Raw genomic sequence first — 23,956 nt, forward strand, 5'->3', positions numbered from 1 at the left:
GTTCACATGTCACGCCTAAAAACGCGTGGAAAACGCTAGGCGCACCGCTTTCTGCTTTTTTCTAAGGGGCCGTTTACATATCGCGTCTTTTGCGCGCTCAAGTTCGTTATTTCAAATGTAGACGCGCGGCAGGCGCGCTCATAATGGAAGCGACACGGTCGCGACGCGCACGCGGTGCGACGAGCTCATTTTTTCCAGGCGCGTCCGCGCCGCATCGAGATAAACACATTTCAACTTTTCAGAATGCCGCAAGCGCACCGCGGGTCATGTGACAAGAACCAACCAATCAGCTTTATCCTTTCCCGTAACAACATTGAAAGCTCAGGCAAGATGAAGCAACAGCTGATCATAGCTGTACAGGGATAGCCATTTTTAAATAAATTTAGTAGTAGAGCTACTGCAAGCGATTTTTAGTGCTGCAAATCCATTTATCCTTTGCTGACACTTCCGTGTCTTCATGGAGAGCGCAGGTCATGGTTGCTTAGCAACGGCAGCTGCCTTCGGAGCGCAAGCGCCCGAACGCTTTGGAAAAAAGCAGAAAGCGGCGCGCCTAGGTAGGTGTGGCTAACTCTTAACTTTTATAAAGAATATCTCTTTGGATTTGAGACTTTAGTCTTTGCAACTTTACAGATCTTCTTTATGCACCAAGAGCTTGTAACACTCTAAAGAGAAAGGAAAAAATGAAATCGCATCATATGACCCCTTTAAGAAAGAGGAAATAAGAGTAACTGATTCAGCCTGGAGTTTTTCATCATCTTACTGACTGTGTCATGTTTTGAGATACTGGTGCAGTTTACTCTAAATGCAGTACAGTTATGTAAATCAAGGTACCTGTCTGTCCCAGGCCCTCGAATGTCGGGATAGTGTCCTCCTCCAGTCCAAGAGGAAGAGATTTAACCTGTTCCGGGGTGGAAAGGACAGGTCGCACTCTGCCCTGTCCCTCAACTACCTTTCTAAACTGGGTGTAAACATCAGGTAACCTTAAAAAGACAGCAGAAATTAGAAGTATAAACAGGAAATTCAATCTCACAAGCACTGAAACTGAAGCTGCAATTACTAATCAGATCCTAAAAAACAGGAAGTTACAGTAGCAGTGGACTTGCAAAATAGTTTCCAGTACTTTTCTGTAAATTTTCCTAAGAAAGTTGAATGAGTTGTTAAAATTACTCACATAGATAGGCTAAAATAATTGGTTATTTTCTTTTATTATATGTCAGCACCAAAGTTTATTTTAATGAAAAAAAACTGTGTAGTTTAAAGCACAATAACAATAAATCTATTGGGTGATGACAAGTGATTATTATTTATTTTTTTATTTTTTTACAAAAAATGTCTTTAAATACATGCTTAAAACGTTTTTCATATACAGTTTTGCACTCATTCCTGTTTGGTAAAGTTGTTTAAGTATAGTATATGGAAGATCTAACATTTATATTAAGATGTATTATTAAAAATGCAGAATTGAACTATTTTGATATCCAACTTTTACATAGGAGGAAAACGCAGAGACCATAACAGTTATGGAAATATGGAAATACTCTCAACATTTTGTAACATTATCATTAACCGTCCAAATCTCATGAAGGGATTTACTAAGGTTACAACTAGTGTTGTTATTGTTAGCTGACACTAATACAATTTTTAGTAATTGACATAATTCTAAAATAAAATACAATACAATTTAAATATTAGATGAAAAACTAAAACTAAATAAACTCAATTAAAATCAGTGTGAAATAGAAATACTAAAAAACGAATAAACATGACAAAAGCACATCACAAAATTCTTAAAACTTAAAATGAAAACGGAAAATATAAATAATAAGCTTATTCAAAATATTAATAAATGCAATAATAGTAGAAGTATAAATATTAGTAATAGTATATAAATCATACTAAAATAACACTGCGTTACTTGTCCTACCCTCCAATGTGACTGAATGGCAGATCATCAATGTGGTAAAGTGTAGAACCCCAGAAAGTCTGAACTTTGACTTTGTTTTGGCAGCAGATGGCCTTTAGCTTCTTCTCCAGTCTTTTCCTCTGATGCCACCTTCAGGCAATAGACAGAAAGTGTCAGACTGCACTTTACATGTGGCCACAGAGCCTATGTGATCAATGATGGCTGTTAACGGCTCTGAAACGCACCTCCTCATGAAATGCCACAGCTGTGACTGAACCCAGCTGCTGAATCAAATCACTAACAACATCCTCCGGCTTCCCTTGTCTCACCAACAGTGTGCTGCACAAAGCCATATAAATACATAAGAATCGTATAACATCAGTATGTGGACAGAAAGTACATTCTGTGTGAAATAAAATGCCTACCTGCCCCGTTTCCTCAGTGTGGCCCTCAGGTCTTTCACACTGTCCAGGAGGAAACGTAAACGGAAAGGTCCCGTCTTAGGGCAGTTGAAGTGATAGGTGCCCTGGTAATGCCGCGGGTCGAAGCAGTAGAGGGGGATTATGTGATCGGCATTCCTCTGAGCCCAATGAAACACCTGGATGAATGAGGTAAAACCGGTTTGTCGTGTTTTTCTAATAGGCCCAACAAAACTTAACGTGTAAAAGCAAGCACTGCAGTTCATAAAATCACTGTTCATTTGCACAGTGTAGTTCATAGACCAAAAATACAACTATATTATTGTATGTAAACACAATCATACCAATGAACTACTCTTAAAATGAATATATATATATACACACAGTGTGGTTCAAAAGCTTGGAATCAGTAATTTGATTATGATTTGTAATGTTTTTTAAAGAAGTCTCTTCTGTTCATCATGGCTGCATTTATTTGACCAAAAATACAGAAAAAACTGTAATATTGTAAAATATTATTACCATTTAAAATAACGGGTTTCTATTTGAATATAAATTTAAAATAGAATGTATTTCTGTGATGCAGTGCTGAATTTCCATCAGCCTAATGGCTTACAGTCATTCAGTGTCACATGATCCTTCAGAAATCATTCCAATATGCTGATTTATTATAAATGTTGGAAACAGTTCTGCTGCTTAATATTTTTTTGGGGAACCTATGATACTTTTTTCAGCATTATTTGAGGAATAAAGTTAAATCTTTTCTAACAATATAAGTCTTTATTAACACTTTTTTTTATCAATTTAACACATCCTTGCTGAATAAAAGGATTCATTTCTTTCAAAAAAGAAAAGACTGACCCCAAACCTTTGAACGGTATATTGTTACAAAATATTTCTATTTTGAATAAATGCTGTTCTTTTTAACTTTTTATTAATCAAAGAATCCTGAAAAAGGTATCACAGGATCCAAAAAATATTAAGCAGCAAAACTGTTTCCAATATTGATATTCTATCAGCATATTAGAATGATTTCTGAAGGATCACGTGACACTGAAGACTGGAGTAATGATACTGAAAAGCCAGCATTGCATCACAGGAATAAATTATATTTTAAAGTAGATTAAAATAGAAAACTGTTATTTTAAATTGCAATAATATTTCCCTATATTACTGTTTTTTCTGTATTTTTGATCAAATAAATGCAGACTTGATGAACGGAAGAGACTTCTTTAAAAAACATTACAAATCTTACTGATCCTAAACATTTGAACGGCAGTGTACATCTTGATATGAATGCCCTCCCCTTAATTCATTTGTATTTGTAATAATCTATTTTATTTACTTAGTTTTAAATGTTGTTATTGCTAGAGAGAAAGACTATATAAATATAGTAAACCAAAAAAAGATTAGAGCATAGAATGCGTATATTTATCTGCATGTTTAGTCCTCCATGGACGCGCTAACATGTGGCCACACCCCTTGTGACGATTACCGACAAACTACCCAATGAGCGCCCATATTTAGCTTCATATGGACTTTATGTTTCGCAACTCAAATAGATAAAACGAGCTCCATTTATTATTCTCATCTCAAGTGTTCTATTTTACGCTTAAAAATTAGTAAAAGAATCATTGCGACTTGTTAAATCCCGAGCAGTGCATCATGTAATACGGCTTAAGCATATCTATTCAGGCGCGAGTGTGTTTTGCTCGAGACAAGAGACTGCACGCTCCTTTGTTCCTGTGATATTTACAGTACCTCGTTATCATGCAGACGCAGGTCGTTCCTCAGTAGACATATTACTGTACGAGAAGCGGACATCCTGGCGATAGGTCTTTAGAGAAGTCCCGAGCGATCGTGTGTATGTTGAGCAGACAGACAGACCAGCAGTGGAAGCGTGATGGACACGTTTAGTAACATGAGCGCGAGGTTACCAAACATGCAGTCTGAAAGCGCATGTGCTCTTCTTACAAAACTTACTCGACACGATATAACAAAATAGAACTTATAACTAATAAATAATGATTATATAATCTGAAAAGTAAAATAAAAATTGTTATCATATTACGTTTACATACTACTAAATTATTTTTTTAATTTAAACATAAAATAGCAATATACCACAGAAGCTGGTTTTAGACAATACATTTATTTATTCAAATATACAAAATCACTGATAAAAGTTTCCAGGCTTTTTCATCAAGGCAGCACAGAATTCTTCATTCTCAGCCCCTCAAAAACCAGCGTGGTCTGTTCACCCTCAGCTGAGATCATCTGAAACCCAAACCTCTCCACAATCAGAACAATAATAATATACTGTGACTAAGGTACTTTGAATATAATGAAACATTATGACGGCTCGGTACAGTATGTATTTACAATACAATCATCTTCAGTAAAAGATCTTCAGCAAATGTCCTCGACGGCATCAATGCGTGATACTGATCAGAAAACACATTCCACCATTAAAGGGGTCATATGATGCGATTTCATTTTTTCCTTTCTCTTTAGAAATTGACTGACCTCTCAGAATAAGTCATCAGAGAAGGCACTAATTGCAACATGAATTGCTGCTGGTGTAGTTTTTTCGAGTTCAGAACATAAAAAACTTTTTTGGACAAGATGAAAATATTATGTCATTTAAAACAATGTATGCTTAAAAGAATAGTTAATCCAAAAATGTAATTCAAGGTCATCCAAGTTTGATGAGTTTAGATGTAGTTTGTTTCTTCATCAGAACAGATTACATCAGCATTACATCACCTGCTCACCAATGGATCCACTGCAGTGAATGGGTGCCGTCAGATTGATGGTCCATTGTTTATTACAAATATTAAACACAACAGCTTTTTGCTTCACTGTAATCGAGTGGATTACTTGTGTATTATTGTAATGTTTTTATCAGCTGTTTGGACTCTCATTCTGATGGCACCCATTCACTGCAGAGGATCTATTGGTGAGCAAGTGATGTAATAGTAAATTTCTCAAAAATCTGTTATGATGAAGAAACAAACTCGTCTATATTTTGGATGACCTGAGGGTGAGTACATTTTTAGCAAATTTTCATTTTTGGCTGAACTATTCCGTACATTTGTTACACTGTATTTACTTTCACAATGGCAAGGAAAATGTCTGCACATCAGTAAGCAATAGTTTGAGTCAACAAAAGAAAGAAACTCACCATATGGGTTACAAATCAAGACAGAGACTGTTTCAGCAACACTGAACAGTTCTGAAGTGACCAAATTCATAATTCAAGCATCTCACTCTTTGGTTGTATTCGACTGAGTGAACAGTACAAGATTGCTAACATACCAGCCGTAGTAGTCTTCTCTGAAATATTGCTTTGACACTTTAGGGTAATTTTTATAATAATACAAAATGTTTGGCATTGTCATTCCAAACGTGAATTAAAAAAAATGTATAAAAATATTCGTTTGAATCTCAGCTGATTATCCTATGTGCTCTATGCATGAGTCCAAGAGTGCAATGATAATGTATTTACAGTGATTATCTCTGGGTAAAGAGTGCTTTAGCTAAAACTTTATATTATATAAAAAGATGTGCTTATACAGTCTTAATTAGCTGAAAAGACATGAAAAAAATTACACATTTCTCTGTCTCATACCACTTTGGTGGTTGCATATGTCTTACGCTGTGTCATTCTTACTTGGTTAGATTCTAACCATCAAACACAGTAATCTTAACAAAAAAAATTACTCAAATGAGTATTGTACAGTACATATATCATTATAATTGCTCCATGAGGTCTTTTCTATGTACTTTCGATGACACTCAGGATTGGACCCAGGGATGCAGAGGTACATGAGCCATAATCAAAATCAACTCTCTTTTATGACCAAATGAATTCTGTTAAACAACCACATTTTTAACTCTTGCCACTTTAAAATAACACTCTAATACATTTGTGCCAAACAAAGACAGTTTGTGATTTGTTCAGCAACCCTTGTAGTATCACATCAGAGCACTTGGGCTGGTTTCAAGTGCATCGGGGATCAGATAAAGTCAACCGGCAATAATGCATGTAAACTAAGCTATTGTAATCAGTATTGTTTGGGCAGTGACACTTTATGTGCCAGTCTGTGCCAGTATACTAAGTGTTGGCACTTCGACTGCATTGTATCAATCCCTAGCCAAAGGCTCTGCCCCAAACGGCAATGACAAATAGGAGTGTCCATTATAAAGAAAAGGAAAAAATCTTTTAAAAATGTAGTTTTTAAGTAGTTTGTGGACATTTTTAGTAATGAATTATTATATGATTTTATATGGTTTAAATGAAAACCTTTATACCATTTTTAAAAATGCCTATAAAAATGTAATGTGGTGTAACAATAAAGTAAAAAAAGTAATAATAATATCCTTACATGTTAAATACACATTGAGTATACACATCTTAATAATTTTTCATATTTGTGATTAATGTGAACTCATTTTTTTTTGTGTTGTGACTTTTACAAAGTTAAAAAATAACCCCCGAAATATCATAAATTATTTAATCAGGAAAGTTTTGGGGAGTCACACCACATGACATTTTGAAACCTAAAGTACTTTAAGTATGTATTATTTATTATTATTAATCATTAATTATAAAAAAAAATATTCTATATTATGCCAATCTACTTAAGTTGTTGTTGTTTTCAAAACATTTAATTATTTTAATGAGGCTTAATTATAAGAACTGTTCTATTGAATTAATTTACATTTATTTTTGGATAAATTAATGGATTTGGCCACAAAAAAAAAAAAGGTTTTTGTCACCGATCCACTCTTAGCGCTCACCACCACCCTTTAAAGTTTATGTAATTTGTCACAAGGAATGTTGGGTAATAGTGTGCTGTAAACATTGGTCCCTTTTCAGACTGTGATGACGCGTTTCCATGGTTATCAACATCGCAAATCTAGTAAAGTTTGTCATATTTTCTTTTTTTTTTTTTTTATATATACATTTATAGTGCTATAATTTGTGTTATATTACTTTGACAGTAAATTACAAAATAATAATTAACACTGCTGACATTTTGACATCATTCTCTCTTCTGGGTGCTATAATTAATCTCGCTATTTTTTTTTTCCTCTTTTGGAAAGTTGTGGAAATGCTATCATTGATTTTTTTGCTTTTGCTTTTGGAACGGGAACGCAAAATTATATTTGCTGTAGAAGTTTACCCAACTATGACAACAACTACTTCTGAGAAACCCTGAAAACGTGAGAAGGGTCCATTTAGCAAAAGGGGTGCGTAGCACAGGAAATAAGAAATGGGACACCCTGCGGTCTCAAGCCAAGTGCGTCATTTGGGACAGGGCTTCGACTCTGATTAACAATATAGGAAATGCTATCACGGTTTTGCTGTCCGTAGGTTCCCTCTTATGATATTTTTTCAAGCTGCGTTGGGGAGATCTGAGATACACACCCCCTCGTTGTGGTCACGTTTGTTCTTAGTTGGCTGGTTGGTGGGTTTCTCCGGACCCTGGAAGGCAGAGTGGTGATTGTCCGCGGGCAGGTGTGTGGTTTTCCCTGGGGATTCCAGAGAGATCCGAGAACTGTAGGATCAGAAGCTGCCTTGGACAAAAGAGTGGCTGAGAAGCCCCTCGGCAGTGGGCCGCAATTTCTCTTCCACAAAGATCTGCCGCAGGAAGTCCCTGCATGCGTCAGACACACCCTCGGGCAGGTTTGGCTTAGTCGGCTGGGTTGCGATCTTGAAAATGGCTGCCATTGCTTCATATTCAGCCCACGGGGGCTTCTGGGTTAGCATCTCTACAACCGTGCAGGCAACACTCCTGAGGAGAGAGAGATGTAAGGGACTGTTAGCTAACAAGCTAGCTAGCTGTTTCCATTCACATATTTTATGCAAGTTTTAGGCAGGGTTATTATAGTTAAAGGTGATATATCATGAAAATCGGACTTTTCCAGGTTTTAAGTGCTATAATCAGGTCCCCGGTGCATCTACCAATCAAGGAAATGTGAAAAAGATTAACCCAATCACTTTGTTTCGGGAAGCCTTTTTCTGCAAGCGACTGAGAAAACGAGCGCGTCAGATTTAGCTCCCTTGGTGACGTGGCAAAGGGGTCTCATTATAATATTACTGCCCCTTAATCTGTAAATGTAATACACCTACAGCGCGGTCATTGTGTTTTTGCAAGCGACAACGGTGTACCAGCTCTAATGCCATGGTGAAAGTTTGAGCAAAACATGCTAACTGTTCTGTCTTTGGCTACACAGACGAGCACAGAACACTATTTAGAGTCCCAGCCTCAGAGGAGACAACAGAGCAGTGGATTTATTGATTTATTTAGGCTACTGTATATTGCTGCTGCCACACAGATCTAAAATAAACCTGCGATTTATTTCCCAGCAGTTTACCTTCACAGACATAACCGACTGTTTTTGTAACTCATGTGTGTTTTTAACGTAAACTTGTGTGTGAATGAGAACTTAGTTTAGTACTCACATGCTGTGACAGCCGCTTTCTGTCCGTGTGCTTTGGATGTGTGCGCTCAGAAAACGTATATCAGAAGTTTAAACTCATATGGTTTAAAACGCATGATTTTAGCGCGATAAACATGATTATCAGAACCATAACGTATTTTTTTTTAGCAGGTATGAGCTGTAATGGCGAAAAGGGGGCGGGGAGCAGCAGCTCATTTGCATTTAAAGAGACAGGCCCGAAAAACAGTGTGTTTCTGCTTCCACTCAAAATAGGCATTTTCAAAATGATATAATAAATGATCTGTGGAGTATTTTGAGCTGAAACTTCACAGACACATTCTGGGGACACCAGAGACTTATATTACATATTGTAAAAAGGGGCATAATATGTCTCCTTTAACTAAAACTCAATGAAATAGTATCTCAATGATACTAAAATAACACTGATTTTAAGATAATGCATAAGATGCAACAGATCTCACCAAATATCTGCTTTGCGTCCGTAGCCTTCTCCATTAATGACTTCTGGGCTCATCCAGTAGGGGGTGCCGGTGACCGATTTGATTCCCGTCCCGGACATGCAGATGGTCTGAATGCGTTTGCTGGCCCCGAAATCTCCCAGCTTCACATTTCCAGAGGAGTCCCTCAAAATGTTAGCGCCTGTGCGGAAACACATGTAGACTGAGTTACCCCGGCCGAGATGTTTGTCTGACCAATGTTGACAACTGCATAAAATTCTAAGCTGCTTATGGCTGATGGCGTTTGAAGTTTGAGACACAGACTTTCTTCCCACGCTTTTAGTCGGAGTGATTTTCCATTGCTTTAGCTATGTTGCCTGTGAGATTTGTGCTTGTTTGAGTAGTGACTAATTCCCGCCAGCCACAAGATTTCCACACCCTGGATGCCTGACTGTATTGTGAATACGAGAGGAAGGACAGAGACTCCTTCCTTTGGAGCCCACATTTCTTGTGGATCTTTCCAATAGAGGATCTTCGGTTTGTTATGGGAATGGTCATGTGTGCAAAAAGTATGTGGGCTTAAAAGTATTTGAACACACTTAAAATGTCTGAATGTAAATGTATTAGATGACAGTTTTGCAAATGTTATTTGCATGGAATGTTGCTGGAACGTTACTTGAACGTTTCTGAAATATTTTTACAATTACTTTAAATGAATCACACTAAGCATGTTCCACCAATTTTTCCCAATTTTTTTTGTACATTTTGAACACTACATCATCTATAATCATCACTGTAAAAATGATCAATTCTACTAAAATAAAAATAAAAAATTCTATAGGGAAAATAAATTTTATAGTAAACTGTAAGTTAACTTCGCATCTAGAGTGAAAAACTATAAAAAAAATTAACACTGCATTATATTTCATTTTACAGTAAAACACTTTATACCATATCAATTAAACAAATAAAAACAAGTAAAAGTCCCTGTGTGACATCACATATTATTTGCTTTTATATAAGTAGTTTTGTTTCTATTTTATTATTTATGTTATTATGGTGGGTACAAACAGTCATTTAAGGTTAAAAAAAATCAGATTTTGGTACTTTGAGTAGCTTGGTATATTAATATTATTATCACTTAATGAAATATGCGGTCATAAGTTGTAAAATATACATGCACTGTATGCCCTCCTGTAATATCTGAAACACTGCCGCTGCATTTTTTTTTTTTTTTACTGTGAATTTCTTGCAACCACAGCTGCCGTTTTTATCTGTAAATTTAACTAAATATTTTTGAATATTACATGCTAATAATATTTTTAAACATACACTATTTTTGTTTTTATTTTTGAATATTTTAAATTCTTTTTTTGAATATTCTAATTTTGAATATTTTAAATTCACTTTTTGTGAAATGTTCTACTTAAAAAGTGATTGTGCCATGTTTCATTAAAATAAATGTCACTTGGTTTGCGATTTTTATTTAATTTATGTAATGCAATGACATTCATACAGAACATTTTTAAGTGTCCAGTTTTTGGGCCCACATCTTCCTTAATAAACTGAGTGATTAAAGAGTGTCCATGTCTAGCAGAAGCAATGCTGACATTTTCTGGTAGGTAAATATGATTTTAGGACATTTAATATCAATGCTAAAAAACACCTAATGGACTGTTAATTTTGGTCAGGAATTTAGCCCTGAAGTCTGGAGGAATGCAAAGCCTTTCCCCCTTGCTATTTTTGGCAATACCTAAAGAAAGTAACACAAATCTGAGCCAAACCAATGTTATTTCACCTAGTAAGAAGGAATGTATTTCAGGTGGTGTGGTGCAAGCGACACTCTTCTTTAGATTTACATTACAAAGCAACAGCCCACTGTTCTTAGCTGGAGGTGATTTATGACTACTGCGATTTACCTTTGATGTCTCTGTGTACGATCATGTTGCTGTGCAAATAGTGGACTCCCTGTAGGATCTGTCTGGTGTATCTGCGGGTGACTTTTTCAGTCAGTGCTCCGTAAGCCTTCAGCTGGTCTTTAATAGAGCCCTAGACACACATGGACACAGATGAAATCTCGCTTGAAGCCAGATACCATATTCAATGCATAAAGTGTAAGCATGTGTTTTATTCCCCCAAAACAGAAAGAACTGCAAAGACTTTGTATTTTTATTAGGAAACTTGAAAAACAAGCTGTCAGCATATGCTTTGACAGGAAACATAAAAACAGGATTCAAACCTATTTACCAAAGCATACAGTGCATTGGAAAATGATTTGACCCCTTCCTGATTTCTGTTGTTGTTCTATTGTTCATTCCGTATGCAGGGATTTAAACATGTATTATGAAACAAGTACAAAGTATTACAATTTGTTGTTTAACTCATATTTGTTGCTTAAGAGGTGTGCTGTTACTATGGAGTTTTTTTTTACCCTTGTGTGTATATATATATTTTTTTTACTTTATCTATAACCAAATATAATATATATATATATGTTTACATATTTTTTATTATAATATATAAAAGTGTATTAAATTATATTAAATATGATTAAATATTAAATGTCTTGGTAACACAAGACATTTATAATAAGGTTATATTTATTAACATTTGCTAATATGGAAGTAAAATAATGCTAAATGTATTTGAAATAAAAAAGCATATTGAATTACACTAATTGAAAAAATAATACATTGCATTAACAGTGCTTGCATTTTAATGCATTGTATTTGCCGGTCTTACATTTTTGGGGCCGAAATTCAACTTGGTTGTATATATGAATTGTGAATATTTCAGTTCAAAATATTTCACAGACATTTTCATTGTTAAAAATTCAATAATCCATATTCACCTTTGAGAGTTCACTTCCAAAATATTCAGTCTGTTTAAAAATACATATATACATTATGTTAAGCGACGTAGGGAATCCTGGAGTATGACATATGAGGGAAACCCCAGTACCTACAGCAAAGCATCACACAAATCATGATATAAAGTTAAGGAATCTAAACAACCGAGAGCATTATATTTCTTCCACAGATGTTTGATCTGTACATCAGCATCAGGGAGAATGTTTATAATCTCCTTTGCGGTAGAGAAAGCTGCTACATGTAAACTACATGGAGAAAAGAGTAACCGTGAAGGCGTTGAACACAGCTTTCGTGTCTTAATCATCTTGTCTGCATATGTTCTGGCCCTGATAATCATAACTTATAATTACCGCTTGCTCCATTTCAGCAATTCTGTTTTTGTGGATGAATGACTTGCTCTACCTGTTGCTTTGGTCTTCATCAACACCCGCTTGCAGCACCTGCTGGTGAGCGACTAACAGCAGATGGAGATCATGCATGCGTTCTCTACTGCTATTCCAGCAGTTTCCCAGATGTGAAATGCTGAATATTCTGTCGAATTTGAACTGCTGAATTTATGGAAGCGAATTTGTAAAGCAAAATGAAATGGACTGAAAATTGCCCATCGAATATAATAGGTTGTATTTTTATACAGACTGAATATTTTGGAAGTGAACTCTTAAAGGTAAATATGGATTATTTAATATTTAATTATGAAAATTCACAGCTTAAATATACAACCAGGTTGAATTTCGGCCCATAAAAATGCAAGCCCGGAAAATAAAATGCATTAAAATGCAAGCACTGTTAATGCAATGCATTATTTTTTCAATTATTGCAATTCAACATGCTTTTTTATTTCAAATACATTTGGCATTATTTTACTTCCATATGCTAATTACATTAATTAGCATGAATTAACAATGAAAAATGCTTAAAAACATGTATTAATTTTAATGTGTTAATTTCAACATTTACAAAAACATTATTAAAATCAAAAGTTGTATCTGTTAATATTATTTAATGGACTCAAGCTAACTATAAACAACTGTATATTTTTAATTTAATTTTATATCAAATTAACTAACATTCAAAAAGATTAATAAATACCAAATCTATTCAAATAACACATTTATTGCTCTTACTGTTACCAATGTCTTATTACTTTTAATTATATTACAAAATATTTAATAAATAAAACATTTAATATTTAATCATTCATTATAAATAAAATAATATTAACAATACAATTATGTAATAATACTATCCTGTTTTTTTAAGTGTTTTTTTACACCGTAGATATGAGTTAAATAAGGAAATCTGGAAGAGCGGATATACCTTTTCACAGCACTATATATATATTTCAGAGAGTAATTATTCTTAGCTGTAAACCAGTGTGTCAGGAAGTCACACTCAGATGTGTTTACAAAAGTGGAGCTGGAAGTATATAGTTCGTCAGAACACTGAACTTTTTTTAACTTTCTGGAAAAACATATCATAGTGCCAAACATTTCTCACATGTGACTGTGTTTCTTTGAAACACTGGCACAAACAAAGTTCATATTTCCTCAGCTTTCCTGTTTACACCCCTCACCGAAGAAACAATGTCTCCTCAAGGACAACAACGTGAAACACCTGTGACGCAAACTACAATAGGAGAAACCACAATGCCTTCCTAACAAAAGTACATTTGCACAGCTCCTTCTAAGTAGTATTATTTTGTATTATGAAGTATCACAATGTCCTTTTCAAGTTATTAAAACGAAACGATGTGTACCGCATATGTAATCCTATTGTAATACACTCCTACAGGCTCTAGCGATCTTCTGATCCCTCATTACGCAATGCATTTCTCACCTCACGTAACCCTATCCCACATCCTACTCATTCAAATTCGTTCTCTCTTTGTCTGTTCCCTTCACCTCTGCTCTTATCAGGACGCAGCAGTGCCGGGCATAGGCTGGTGGCTTTGGCTCTGAGCAGCAATGCATCTGTCTGCCAAAGACCTTGGTGAAACATTCCCCTTTACCAGACAATATGTGACTAAGACACCGCGAGTCTGTGCATATTAAAATCGAGCTGACGGATGGGACAGACCACGTCTGATGCTCGTTAAGACACCCATTTGCAGAGAAAATGAACTCGTAAAGCCGTGCGGTTGTGCTGACAAAGAACACTGTGGATATGTTCGCGAGCCAGAGACATTTTAGAGTGGGTTTGCTTATTATTTGGAAAGCGTAGACTCATTAAGTTTAACAATGTCATTTTCTTAAAACACAAAGAGACACTGAGAATGTGCCCAGTGACAGTTGTTTTTATTTTTTTCCACATATGCTATCTATGTTTTTTAGCACCTGATTCGCTAAAGTAAATAAGGCAGGGTACACATACACATTTCCTGATTCTATTTGATTCTGATTCACCAGCTCTTGTTTTGTTTAGATTCCAATTTCAATTCGATTTGATATGGATTAATTTGTTGATTTTGCTTACATATGAAAGAAAAAATGTAGTAATACTGTAAATGATATATAGAAGTGTTTCAAATTGATTCAAACGGTAACTTAACTTTTCATTACAAGAATTAGCTCATAAGAGATGTCTCAAGAATCAGGGTAAAAGGGTCACACTGTATGTTTTGATTCACTAAGAAGAACCAGTTCATAAGAGTCATTTGTCTGTGAATCAGGATGCACTATCTGTGCTGTATATTTTGATTTACTAAAAAGAACCGGTTGCTAAGAGTCATTTATTAATTAATTAGGATACACCAATCTTGCTGTATGTACTGACTCTTTAAAAGGAACTGGTTCATAAGAATCAATTTTTCATTAATCAAAATACACTTGTCTTGCTGTATGTTTTGATTCACTAAAAGGAACTGGTTCCTAAGAGTCATTTGTTTTTGAATTAGGGGTCACCGGATGTGTGTTTAAATCAGGCCACACTGTTCATGCTGTATGTTTTGATTCACCAAAATGAACCGGTTTATACAAGTCATTTGTTCTTGAATTATGGGTCACCGGATGTGCTGTATGTTTTGATTCACTAAAAGCATCTGTTTCATACAAGTCTTTTGTTTGTGAATCAGGCTACTCTGGTCATGCTGTATGTTTTGATTCACTAAAAAGAACCAGTTTATAAGAGTCATTTGTTCGCGAATTGGGCTACATTGGACAAGCAATTTGTTTTGATTCACTAAAATGAACCGGTTCATGAGAGTCACTTGTTCATAAACTGGATTGTTGATGGACAGTGAATAAGATGCATGTTTTTGTACTAGAATAGTCCACGCAAAAGTGGTTGTTTGGTGAATTTAACCAAAGACTTCCACAGTATGCATGAATTCTACTTTAACTTACACAAACAAAATACTTAATATAACAAAATAGATAATAGACACTGAGGGGCTGAATCCTTCTAAAAGTAAACATCTCCAAATCCCTCCAATGAGCTGCATCAACACAGTGCAAACACAAACATAACTGTATACACACCCCGGGCATGAATTCCACAAAGATGGACAGCTTTTTCTGCACCGGATCACGCAAGCAGCCGTAGTACTGAACTATACGGTTGTGACGCAGATTCTTTAAGAGCTGAATCTCACACTCCAGTGCATTGACTTCCTGCAGAGAGAGACAAAGAGAAAAGTGAGCAGAGCATCTCTACAGTGCATAAATACTGTCACCATTTGAATTCACTTCATATTTACCTTGCTGGTCTCCTGAGAGTCAGGGTCAAAGGGCACCTGCTTGGCTGCCAGCTCGCGTCCCGTGTCAACATCGTAGCAAAGGAAGACCTCGCCGAATGCTCCCCGACCGAGCAGCTTCCCCTGACGCCAGTTTACAGGAGCCCTTGGGGCTGAGGGTAATAAGAAACAAACCACGTTAACCTCACCAGCAAACCGCAGACTCGCTGACGACTCCGAGTCAAACCGCAACTGTATTTACAACTGGATGCTATACAGATTTACACTTTCAGATTTATTTGCAACTGTTCCCCTCTCAGGAAATAAACTAGGATTTAAATGAACAGAGAGGCAGACAGTGAACTATTGGCAGTCGCTGCAAGTTATTCAGAACAAAATATTAAACACCTGAATATTACTTCTTTAAATCAAGGCCGTGTCGTGTGATTTTTTTTTCTAACATGCTAATACAACGTCTTGAGTTTGGCAATATCTGAATCTGGCTCTTTCCACACACATAATAATGCCTGCATTCAATATTTCTGCTATTGTTCTATAAACATACTGTATGGATCTAATCATAGATAGATTAACTTTAAATCTGGATGCAGTTAAACTACACCCAAGTCTGAGAAATACCACTCACCAGACAAGATTTACGCATCTCTCAGACTCATTTCCCACTTATTCTATGCAGGACACATTTGCGTCAGCATTTACGATCATTTTAATCAGCTAAGTGTTCCTATAATGATATTTAACATGAAGCTATCTGAATAGTTTATGGAGGCATTGGGGGGAAAGAACCCGCAGGCAGAGTATCCATGTTCATAAGTCAAATTCAGGCGCCCATCCTGGATTCCTCAGAGGAAATGGAGCTGATTAAAGAACCTGTTTGCAGACTGCAGAGCTCAAACACACAAGAACACAGCACAAACCATGCAGAGCCGGGTTTATTCATCATCTCTAATAGAGGCGGGACGTATGAACAAAATCGAACAATAACAATGTGTATATAATTATAGTTTCTATCTCTATGATTAAAGCTAACTGAAAGAGATTAGTAACAGATTCTCTGATTTGATTAAATTTTAATTTAAAAGATTCCAATTTATTTAAATATGCTTCAATTATAATGTCCATTTCGCTCTCGAATTCTTAAATTCAGCAAATTTCTTGTCGCTAATGCTGTATATTATACAGGAAAGTGTTTTAGACTGATTCAAACCGTTAACTCAAATGGAAATCAAAATCCTTTAGATCTATAGTAGTCAACATTTGAAGTGGATCAAAACCTTTCATCAAAGTTATCCTAAAACCAAATCAATACTGTTCTTGTCTTAGGACAACTTTGATGAACTTTTCTGATCCACTTCAAATGTTGACTACTGTAGTCATGAAATGAACCGGCTCATAAGAGTAATTTGTTTCCGCAAACGGACTACACTAGTCTCGCTGTATGCTTTTGGTTCCTTAAAATAAACGGTTCATAAGAGTCATTTGCTTGTGAATTGGAATACACTGGTTAAGCTGTATGCTTCTGATTCTCTAAAGACAACAGTTCATAAGAGTCATTTACTTGTAAATCAGATTACAGTGGTGGTGTTGATTTGATTTATGAAAAAGAACTGGTTCAAAAGAACTTCCTTGTGAATTGGATTATACTGATCATGTTATTTTTTTGCATGCAGCCCGCAAAGACAACTCATTAAAAAGAAGTTTTTGTCATTATTGTGTGCTACAGTTTTTTTTATCATACTACATTAAATTTAAGAATCAAACTCGCACTGACAACTCAGGGTAAATATGATTTATTTTGCTGTGGTGCTACAGATTCAGCTGCAACAGATGGTACATAGAAAGCAGTGCAGCCCTATTTGTGCATTGAGAGAATATTCGTAAAGGTTACGCTACAACCATACACTTCTGCTCTGAAGGCAAGTGTGCAAATGTGCTTTATGTGGTTTTCTTTTCTAATGGTCTGCATAAGTGTCCTCATGTGTATGCATGTATGCGCTCTTACATTTCGGAGTGTTGCGTTGGCTGTTTTTCTCAGTCCAGCTGATGGAGTGCAGATCTCCACTGTACAGCAAGGTGCTTTCTCCATTATAGCTACGTGTACGGCTGGACGGGACCAGCTGAAACATGTTCTCTTGAGGCATAAAGCTTCGAGGGAAGGTCCTTCGACCTGGATACAAATATATATTTTAGACACACATGATACAAAATACAAATACACCTTTTTCAATTACTGTATACTGAGTTTATAAAAGTTGTATTAAAAAGTTATATCTAAGTTTAATTTAATTTCAAGGTTGGTTTTCAAATTCCTATAGAATCACGCTAACGACATCAAGGTCATAGGTTTGACTCCCAGGGAACACACATGATACATTATTACCTTAAAAACACTCAAATCTGCTTTAGTAAAAGCGTCTACCAAATGCATACAGTACATAACATTCCCTATAAACTGAGTAAATATTTGCACAATTCAGATGTTCTGAATCTCTTCATGCTTTAAGGCACATGCAATCAACATGTCCAAACATCTTCCTCCCTTTCCCTAATTCTCTCTCTCTCACGCTCTTCTTTTCCTTTGTCTCTCACTTCCTTCATCAACCTTTCCACAAGGCAGGAAGCTCCTCTCAGTACAGTTTTGCAACAGTCAGTGTGCCTCATCAGGGGAAACACAAATAAAACACACATACACTAGGTCTTTAATACACTTGAGATTTGGGGAAACTCAAATCATGCTGGCCTCCACAGCTTTATCTGCCTCCAGCACTGCATGTAATGTAGGGAATATGTAATATCCCTGGTGAAAATATCAGCACCAGTATAACAGCATCAACTCAGCAAAACTAGTCTTCTATTCTCGTCAGCATGAATGAAAATGTTTTTTTGTTTTTTTTTGGTCATGGCAGTATAACAATTTATGGATCTGGGCTGCAAACGAATGTTTGATTCCAAGTAGGAGAATCAGCAAGAACACAGTCCTGTTCTATGCCACTGAGCAATGCCCTTCACGCTAACACGATCCAGAGGGACGGTGCATGCAATTAGCGAATTGTGACTTGCTTTGGATAAGAAAACATCCACTAAATATTAACCAAAGTATTAATTTACTAATTAGGCGCTCTGAGAATTGAGGAGAGGCTTCAAATTCCAGACTGAATTCCAGTTTTTGCTCTTAACACCAGTTTTCATGCAGACTTGCATTGTTACTTTGTGAAAACATAATCGTGTAATTATGAAAGAGAAACAAAACATATGTCATACCATTTGTTTAGAACAAATTCACCAAGCCCAGACAGAAAGAACAAACTTTCATTGCATTTTCAGAAATGATTTTGGAGGGAAATATACCAAATTATAATAAATAATAACAATAAATAACTAAATATATTATTTATTTATTTATTAGATTCAATGATTTATTTAAAAATAATAGACAAAACAATAATAACAATAGATTGCAACTCTTTTCAGCATCATGAACTTTGGTTATTTATTCAACTTGATTTACATTTAAGCTCTCAGTTAAGTCTCAAATTTAAAAAAAATTGTAAGTTCATAAATCATTTCAGAATAATTAATGACATACAGTTACTGTTTTCTTATTTATAAATAGCACAGTTACACATACATTGTTTTGGTAAAGCGCAGCTTACCGTCACCGTAGTCTTTACTGCGTCTGGACATGTGGAACTGGCGTGGGAAGGTCCCGTGTTTCCCTTGACGCCCTGCAGATGGAGCAGTTACATACAGACCGATCAGATGCATGCTTGACATGAGCAATGGTTTACAAACAAGCATTTTATCTTCATTCACAAAAAGCAAATACTGATAATGAAACTGAGTATATTTAGAGTATTTGATATTAAGATACGTGACGCTATACGTGCAGTCACTGAATAAACTGAGGGAAACCTCATGAAATCAGATAAGCAGGGCCCGCTGTTGTGAAGAGCTCTTTACCACTGGGCACTTCATTTATTCAAAGCGACAAAACTTGAACACTCTCATTATAAACAACTGAGCTGTCTACTGCACTGCAGAGCAGAGAACTGAGACTGAGCTTACATGAAAATTATACAATTTGGCTGAATCTCACAAAAACTAAGGAAATGTCCGATTCTTAATAGTCTATTTTAATGCAAAAATCTAATTCGCATTACTGTAAGGCAAAATCGTAATTAAATACGTAAAATAATACATTTGGATGAATCTAAAAAAAAAAAAACCATAAGAAATTTCCAAGGTATATTTCATAGATTTCACTGTAATATATAATTTCAGTAATAAAAGAGATTTTTTTTTGCGTTACTAATAGATTACTAACACTCATATATACAAATATACACACAGATATATAAAAAAGCAATTCCTAACCTACTGCAATTTAAAGGGGTCATATGATGCGATTTCAATTTTTCCTTTCCATACATTTTTTAGTACTAATAAAAAAAATCTGCCCAGAGGATGATTTATGTATTACATTATGTATGGCATTTATGTATTACAGTAGTTTTCCCCCATAACATTAAATAGAAACTGCCAAAAAAATGTGTTTAATTGTAATTAAAAATTATTTTGCAAAATTATTTTGAGACATGCAGCAAACATAAGCATTGTGATATGGTGTCATGCTGGAGGGTTTGTTTTGAGTAAATTCATTACAAGTAATAATAATAATGCATTCTTTCTTGTAATATTTTAAACCGTAAAAAAAATTGACACAAATTTCTTAACTGTCATGAAAATAATGTCACACACACACACAAACAATGTTCCTCAAATAATATAATGTGGGCACTGTGATTCAGCCATTTGTCCTCTGCATAAAGAGACTGAGAAAAAGATTAGAATGAAAGAACAAAAGTGAGAGACACAAAGATCAGGACAGGAAAGAATGAGCAGGACAGAGTAAGTGGCTGTGTGTAAAAACAAGCAGGCAACCCTGACTAGCTCAGAGGGCTGCTTGCTTAAAACATGAGTGCTGCGTTCTGATGCCGCATGCAATTGAAAGCAGCTGTTGAGCAAGTCGACTGCCTCCCCAAGTGCTGTTTGCAGCCCGTCTCCCAGGGAGACCCAGTGATTTGCTCTGTTTAGAAGCAGAGCGCAGAGAGGAAAAATCTATTCACAAGACCAGAGGGGGAAAGAATGGCCTGCTCTCTGTGGAGAAATCCTCAGTGTTGGGGATCTGAATGCATGTATGAGTGTGCTTGGCCTTCAATGGGAAGACACACACGTTGTCAATATCATAGAGCTCTTTTTATTCTCTAGCAGACTGGGATATAAACGGTTTGTGCGTAAAAGGGAAAGTTTCCGTGAAAAGTGTTTTTGTGCATGTGTGTGTGTCTCATTATCAGGCAGGCCTGCTCTATTTGATTGCCACTCAAGAGGAAAAACAACAGAGAGAGAGCTGGGCATGAGCATGAGAGCTGGAGAGAGCGAGAGTGACAGAGCAAAGGAGAGACAGAGAATACTAACCAGGGAAGGACATGAGAGAAAATCTCCTTGTTTAACCACTCCAGTAACTTTCAATCTCTCAGCACAGCAGAAAAAAAGGAATGAAAGGGAAAAAGGATAGAGAAAATCTCATTCTCTCCCCATCGATCCAGGTCTATAGTGAACCTAGTGAACTGCCTACGAAGGCAGACTTTTAATATTTTGTCTTATTTTCCAGTATAAATATCTAAATATCCTTAAACCAAGATAAATGTAATGAAAACAAATATTTTACATTGTAATAATATTTTACAATATTACTATTTTCACTGTATTTTTGATCAAATAAATGCAGCATAAATGCAAAAGAATTTTTTTTTTTTTAGAAACATTAGGGCCTTTCGCACCGCGGGAACCTTTTCATAGTACCAGAACTAATTGTGGAACTACCCACTTTTTGGCGTTTTCGCACCGCCGGAACTGGGTGCGGTTTTAGTACCGGACTGCCTTTTTCGAGAACCAAATTAGCTCCTACTCCGGAGCAGGGTCTAACCAGCACAACTGGTACTAATCGTGACGTAAGTAGACATTGATTGGCCAAACGCGTATGAAAATGCCCTCACCCACCATGATTTAAAACGCTGTGTAAACAGACTGTAAACATTGTATCAACTTATTTCGCAAGTATGGAGAACAGCGATAGATGGACGGACGCTGAAGTGCAGGCACTTGTAGCAAATGTAGCACTGCCAGTTGTCGTTGGAGATTCTTAGTCCTCCTTTCCGTTCTTTCAATAGCTTTACATATACATCGACTTTCCATGTCCATTATTGTGAAACCCGCGAGACACAACAAAAACACAGCTCCTATATATATACACATACACATACATACACACATTTTTTCTAATTAAATTTTGCTCGGTTAATGCTCAAAAAAATTGCCAATGAATAATAATATAAAAAATGATAAGATATAGTAACTATAACTTTAAGATATAGTCTTTGAAAACAACCTTATATTTAAAAAAAAAAAGATTCCAAAAAAAGTGTAATCCTTCGCGAGGAAGAATGCACTATGATGAGCTGTGCAAAATAAATAAATCAATCAATCAACAAAAAAGTGGGATGCAGTAAAATGTTTTATAATTAAAAAATATAAATATATCTATCTATTTAATAAAGAAAAAAAAGAAAAAAATACAATAATAAATATAAATCTAATTAAAATGCTATAATCATAAGTATAAAATACTATTATAAATATATTTAAACACATAAGATATTAATACAAATAAATCAAATTAAAATACACTAAATTCTTTAATTATAACACATTTCACATGGAAAGCAATGACAGAAATCAATTTTAACTCAAATCTCCCATGTGCTTAAAAAACGAGGTTCTGTACAGGGCACCAAATCAGTTACCAATGATGCTCCCTTGGAAGACAGCTGCCTATCTAGGCAGTAAACATCAAAGCAGTTCACTATGTTTGGGGACAGAGGTACAATCACAGCCACATTCAACAGGATTGCAAATGTACAGTCTTGATTTGACGTGACGCCCCATTAGCAACACAGAGTGACCACAGTCAACAGCTCAAAGGAAGCACCTTTGCCCCTGTCATAGAGAACCAACTGTATAATGGAGCAGAGACCAATATAACAAGCCCACAGCTCTGACAGAAATCCATATTCACTTGCACATGTCAGCCTCACCTTTGTATTCATAGTTGAGGTTCATGTAATTGTTGTCCCGGTTGTTCTGGGAGAATGGCGGGCTGTGGAAACACAAGGAGAGAAGAAGGAGAGATGATGGGTTATTTTTGCTTGTTACTCCCTTGTGTGCAGTGTTGAGGTTGGGCCGCACCGTCTGCCTGGCCTACATTCCTGCACTGCATAGTCCCCGACGTGCCAATGTGACCGCCTGCCACCTGTCGTTACATTGAGGATGGAGACTTGAGATTTTCTTTACCTGATACCTGACCCGAGATAGTAACGTCTGACCATTCATCAGAGTTTTGTACATTTCTGAATAGTGCAACAAAAGCGTCAAGCATCAGTCAATTGTGTACAATGCAGTGACCCCAAAAAGTGACATGTAGGCCAGCATCTAGAATACTCAAAAAAAAATAAAAAATAAAAAAGGCATCTGCAACAAATAATGCTAACATTTTTACTTTATAAGCCTTTTTGCTTTTATGTGGTGGCGATAACATTTTTAGCAACAGGATATACTCCATGGTTTTGGTTTTGAATTAAAAATGCTATCGTTCAAAAGTTTGGTGTCAGTAAGATTTTATAATTTTTTTAATAAATTTATTCTGCATTCAGTTGATCAAAAGTGAGAGTAAAGACATTTCTAATGTTACAAAAAAAATCTATTTCAAATAAATCCTGTTCTTTTGAACTTTCCATTCATTAAAAGAATCGTGAAAAAATGATCAGTTTCGCATATTTGCAGGCTGAAGTTAATCATAATTTAAATTTTATATGCTTGTATATCTGCTCTCACAAATTTCTTTTTTTAATGTCATTTCACTTAATATTTCATTTAATCAAATTGCATTTGCATAGCATAGCATTTAAGCATAAAAATTCCTTTCTTAAAAAGTACATTTTTTATGTTTTCAAGTTCTCAGTAATGCCTCAGCTGGTTATGCAGAAAACAGATTCAGAAACAGATGAATCATATTTTCCAGGCAAACAAAGTCCACACGAACGCAGGTA

At 35.7% G+C, this 23,956-nt stretch overlaps 1 protein-coding gene and 1 pseudogene across 1 annotated transcript in view; both read right to left on the bottom strand.

Moving 5' to 3' along the window:
* The window catches only part of LOC107758306 (cryptochrome DASH-like), an 8,719-nt pseudogene extending 4,473 nt beyond the window's left edge, over positions 1–4,246 (bottom strand).
* Positions 4,247–7,267: 3,021 nt separating this feature from the next.
* LOC107758305 (mitogen-activated protein kinase kinase kinase 3-like) overlaps positions 7,268–23,956 on the bottom strand; it is an 83,105-nt gene continuing 66,416 nt past the window's right edge. Inside the window, exons 11-18 of the mRNA XM_016576020.1 lie at positions 22,946–23,007; positions 19,445–19,516; positions 17,794–17,958; positions 15,795–15,943; positions 15,577–15,708; positions 11,150–11,279; positions 9,255–9,432; positions 7,268–8,123 (exon numbers count right to left, since the gene is read on the bottom strand). Of these exons, the coding sequence (XP_016431506.1) occupies positions 7,895–8,123; positions 9,255–9,432; positions 11,150–11,279; positions 15,577–15,708; positions 15,795–15,943; positions 17,794–17,958; positions 19,445–19,516; positions 22,946–23,007 (1,117 nt within the window). The 3' untranslated portion in view covers positions 7,268–7,894. The remainder of the gene's footprint in view (positions 8,124–9,254; positions 9,433–11,149; positions 11,280–15,576; positions 15,709–15,794; positions 15,944–17,793; positions 17,959–19,444; positions 19,517–22,945; positions 23,008–23,956) is intronic.

The sequence above is a fragment of the Sinocyclocheilus rhinocerous genome, unplaced genomic scaffold (genome assembly GCF_001515625.1).
Source record: "Sinocyclocheilus rhinocerous isolate Xijiao unplaced genomic scaffold, SAMN03320098_v1.1 scaffold142, whole genome shotgun sequence".
NCBI classification, from domain to species: domain Eukaryota; kingdom Metazoa; phylum Chordata; class Actinopteri; order Cypriniformes; family Cyprinidae; genus Sinocyclocheilus; species Sinocyclocheilus rhinocerous.